The sequence below is a fragment of the Archocentrus centrarchus genome, chromosome 11, assembly GCF_007364275.1.
Source record: "Archocentrus centrarchus isolate MPI-CPG fArcCen1 chromosome 11, fArcCen1, whole genome shotgun sequence".
Lineage (NCBI taxonomy): Eukaryota > Metazoa > Chordata > Actinopteri > Cichliformes > Cichlidae > Archocentrus > Archocentrus centrarchus.
The window spans coordinates 34,047,396-34,052,305 of record NC_044356.1 but is presented as its reverse complement, the minus strand read 5'-3'; the positions used below and the strand labels follow the sequence as shown (position 1 = coordinate 34,052,305).

Here is a 4,910-nt window from a genome sequence, read left to right as displayed (position 1 = left end):
ATTTAAATAAACGTTTCTTTTTTAGATTTCTGGGACCAGCTTCCATCATGTAGCTAACATGAAGCTTTCAATCATCACATGAAGTTCTTAAACAGATGGAGCCTCCTTGTTCTTGTTAACTGTAGATGTTTAAACAGGAACATTATTGTTATCTGTTTGTTTCATCGCTCACTTCTTTGCTCTCCTGCTGAGTCATTTCTTTGTGCTGAAGTTTAAAATAATAAATAGGTGTGAGTTTCTCATGTGTCCAACTTTTAAGCTGTTGAGTGTAGAGCTATTTCAGATTCACACTAAACAAACAAACAGGTTACTTAGTAACAGTTTTGCTTAAAACATGAACATCTTTATTATCTTAAAAAATATTTTTGACGTCATCAGATGAAAATATTTAAATTTTATTTGGTCTGAGAAAAAAGAGAAACAGAGAAAAAGAGTTACAGCACAGACTGTAAACAAAGAGCAGGATCAGTGAGTCACATCAGGACTGGGAACACTGGTCTCTCCTCAGTGTCTCTGAGACCAGAGCCTGGGAGCCCTGGGTGGCCTCACAGGTCACAGAGCCCACCTTCTCCCACTGGTCTGCAGTGAGTGTCAGGGTGCTGCTCCAGCTGTAGCGGCCGTCATTGTGCAGCACTGCGGGAGTCCTGCTCTCCTCCCCTCTGATGCTGCCACTGCTGCCGTCCATCTTCCAGGACAGCCTCCAGTCTGAGGGGAAGCCCTTGTTGGCCAGACACATGAGCGTGGCCTTCCCCTGCTGCAGCTCCTCACTGGAGGGACCCAGCACCTTCAGGGCGGGGAGCACATCACCTAGGAGACACCAATCAGCTTAGAGCACAGGAACCACAACTTGATGTTCTCCTTGAAGAAGTTTCTGCCAGATGTTTTTCTGCTCCATCAGTCACTCACTCACACATTGTTTCACTTCCTTTAAGAAAGCTCTCATGCACATCAGCACAGAGAGAATCATCACAGTTTGACCTGAAATATGTTCAAACTACTCTGGAAATAAAAGCATGAATCACACATGACTTTAAAATATTTCATGGAAACAAACAAACCTAGCTCACTAACATTTCTGACTTCCTGAAGATTTCAAACAGTATTTAACAGAATTAAAACAAACTCTGAAACAATATTTGACACAACAAACCATCAATATTTTTATCTTCACGTTGTCCTAAAACATTGAGTTCATCAAACAGCAGTTATTGGAATGACAGCACATAATAAAAAGCTGTTCATCAAAACGTTGATGAATAATTTTTTTCTCCTTTTCAAAAAATTAAAAAAATGAATTAAATTTAAAGAATTCTTTTTAGAATTAAAAACAGTGATTACTAAAAGAAATAAACTGTTTCTTATATTTTTAGAGCTTTTTACATTTCTAAGATAAAAACAACAAATATAAAAAAATTAGCATGGAAATGAATTGAGATTCATATTTTTCTGGTTAAAACAAAAAAGACCTAAAATTAAATTTGTTTTTGACTTACTTCCAACATCCAGTCTGGTTCCTCCACCAAACGTGTACCACAGTGATACAAAGTCACTGAGCCGCCGTACAAAAACCTCTGACTGCACAGAGACACGGCTCTCTGACTCTGACTGAACTAAACCTACAAACCCTCAAGATTCAACCATTTAAAGAGAAGAAAAACCTCCTTATTCTATGAATCAATGTTTGATTTTTTTTTTATTTCAGAATGAGTCTTTGTCTCTTAGTGTTAAAAATCAAACATTAAAAATAAAAATGTTTTAGTTGTTCTGATGACTACAAAGTAAAGACAGTAAAAACAGAAAGCATGTATTAAAAAGCTGCTTTAAATTTCACTTACTTCCAACATCCAGTCTGGTTCCTCCACCAAACGTGAACCACAGTGATACAAAGTCACTGAGCCGCCGTACAAAAACCTCTGACTGCACAGAGACACGGCTCTCTGACTCTGAGACAAACAAACTCAGCAGAATAATTTACTGTTGGTTTAATTTGATCAGCTGAAATCAAAACTAAACAATAGTTCAATAAGGAGAGATTGTTGGGAAAAGCTGAACATTATTTATTTAAGAAGAACTTTATTTGTCACCAGAGGTGGCAAAAGTACTGACTTTCTGTACTTAAGTAGAAGTACAAGTACTTGTGTTAAAAAATACTTTGGTAAAAGTCAAAGTACTGGTTCAACTTCTTTACTTAAGTAAAAGTAAAAAAGTACAGGCTCTGAAATGTACTCAAAGTAAGAAAGTAAAAGTAGCTCTTTGGAGGACGTTTCTACCTGTTATTTTTCTGTAACACTAACTGAACCTTATTATATATTATTGTAATAAAATAAAATAATACATGAGAACACAAACGTTATTCCAATCTAAATTTTAATCCTAATAAATGCTCTCAGCTTGAATCTGTTCTGTAGGACACAAACTGTGAAAGGGAATTTAAACACAGCTCTGGTCTCTGTGTCCTCCATAGTAGAGGGTGACTGTGCCTCCACCTAAACACCAACATGAGGATACTCAGGGGTTACAGTGGGATTCAGAAGGTGGAGGAACCCTAAGATCAGCTGTAGTGGTTCTGCATGGGGAGAAGAATCACAGCTTTCTATTGTAGCTGCAGTAAATGATGTTGGTGTGCAGGCTGTGATCAGCTGACCTGCTGCTTTGAGGTTTACTGCTCTGTGTGGATGAAGTGAACTCACAAAGATGTAACCCAGTATTTCACAGCTCTCTGAGCTGATCTCCATCCCCTACACTGACAGCATACAGGCTGTAGAAATGTTGGATTCAGTGAATGAATCTCAGCATCAGCAGCTTTGATTCAAACTCATCTCTGCTGCACTGATGTAACCTGTAACTCTGACCATCAACACAAAGAGCACCAACACAGAGTTTTACTGTAAATACAGTACAACAAGATAACCTGTTTATTACACACTAAACTGCAGTATTTTCATAGAATCTTTGAATTACACAAAGTCAGCATACTTCAGTTTGTTTTCCAGTCCTTACCTTTAAATCTAACCTCTCTTCTTCCTCTTTCTCCATCTCTGAGTGAACTTCTCTCTCTTTGCTCTCCCTGTAAATGCAGCAGCTCTTGTTTTAGCTCGCAGACACACTGTGTGACAAACTGCACACACTTTGTGTGTTTGCTGATATTTGTAGAGCATTTACAGACGTTGCATTTACCTGCCACATGTTACTCCCTTTATGCTCGCTCCTCTTCAGTAGCGCTAATTAAGCTGTTTATGTGCCGCGAGCACAACTTACAGACTGTAACCCTGATTATAGCGCTATAATATATAAATGAGACATTAATTATATGGGTTTGAGTATTTAATCAAGGGTTGAAGTTTGTCCTTAATTTGTCACCTGTCTATAAATCTTGAAGGGTTTGTGTGAGTTACATGAAAAATATGTTGTGAAAAATTCTCTCTTATAGTGAACAGCATCATCATATTGATCCCTGTGTGAGTCAGTGAGAGCATTTCCATAGAGAGCCACTTTGCATCAGCAGCACCATGCTCCAGTGCTCTGGGAGACTTTATAGTCCTGACAGTTGAACACTGGATGACTGACAGCTGTCCTTCATCACAACAGAAGCCACAGAAATCGTCCTCATCAAAAACATGACTTTGATCTGCGTCCTCATCTGGACTCTCCTCTGCTGCTGCTTCACAGGTAAAGTCCAGAGAATCAAACTCCTCTCCTCTATCAACATCTGTCCCTCTGAAATGAAGCTGACAAAACCATCAAGCTGCTTTATGTTTGTGTCTCTGTATCCTCAGAGTCCAGAGGACAGATCACAGTGACTCAGCCTGGAGCAGTGAGCTCTGCTGTGGGAGGATCTGTGACCATAACATGCAAGACTAGTGAAGACATTACTAGCAGTTATTTATACTGGTACCAACAGAAAGATGGAGAAACTGTTAAACTGCTCATTTACTATATTAGCACTCAAGCATCAGGGATTCCAGCTCGTTTTACAGGCAGTGGATCAAACTCTGACTTCACTCTGACCATCAGTGGAGTCCAGGCTGAAGATGCAGCAGTTTATTACTGTTCAAGTTATCACTATCCTAACAGTCAGTGGATGTTCACACAGTGAAAAACAGTCGTACAAAAACCTCCCTCAGTCAGACTGAACAGAAAGTGAACTGACTGCTGCAGCTGGAAGCTACTGCAGAGACTGATACAGTTCACTGACACACACACACACACACACACACACACACACACACACACACACACACACACACACACACACACACACAGGTCACTTTTAGTCAGTATGTATCTGAATACTTTGCCCATTGCTGCTTCGCAACATCCATTCAGTATCATTATAAGCTCAGACAAAGTGTGCGAATATGTAACAGTTAGTCAACTTTATGACCTTTGACCTCAACCTGTAATTCTTCACATACAGATGCAGCCACCGAAAAAGGCCGGCTGATCCATGTTGGGACCTTGGCCAGTCCTTGGCCGATTCGTGGCCGAACCTTGGCCTAAACGCAATCCCCCGCTAATGACGTAGGAATTCCGGCCACTGGTGGGAACGCCCCTAAGCAGCATTTGGGGAAAATGGTGGTAATGTCTTGTTTATCCACCAGGAGGAGCAGTATTAGTGGAAGCGCATTCATTTACAGCCCGCTGTATACTGTACCAAGGATCCTCACATCATTGAACTGTAATTGTAAGCGGAACTGTCCATTAAAAACAATAGAAAGATGAGATTAAAGCGGTGATTATAGTGGAGCAGTGAGTATTGTCTGGAGGGACGGGCTGGGCTTGAAGTTCAGCCCGGGACCTCGGACAGGCTGTGAGCGCTGCACCGCCAGCGACACTGGGTAAAAAAATAAATATAATAATTCTGATCACCAGCTGGTTTGGCCTGGGAATGACCTGGGAAGCCTAATCCT

The 4,910-nt window shown here is 40.4% G+C and overlaps 1 gene segment (V, D, J or C); it reads right to left on the bottom strand.

Moving 5' to 3' along the window:
• Positions 1-321: 321 nt before the first annotated feature.
• Positions 322-4,449, bottom strand: LOC115787769 (Ig kappa-b4 chain C region-like). The segment is given in 3 exon segments: positions 322-807; positions 1,836-1,906; positions 4,412-4,449. Coding segments are annotated over 3 exon segments (438 nt in total).
• Between the last annotated feature and the right edge of the window lie 461 nt (positions 4,450-4,910).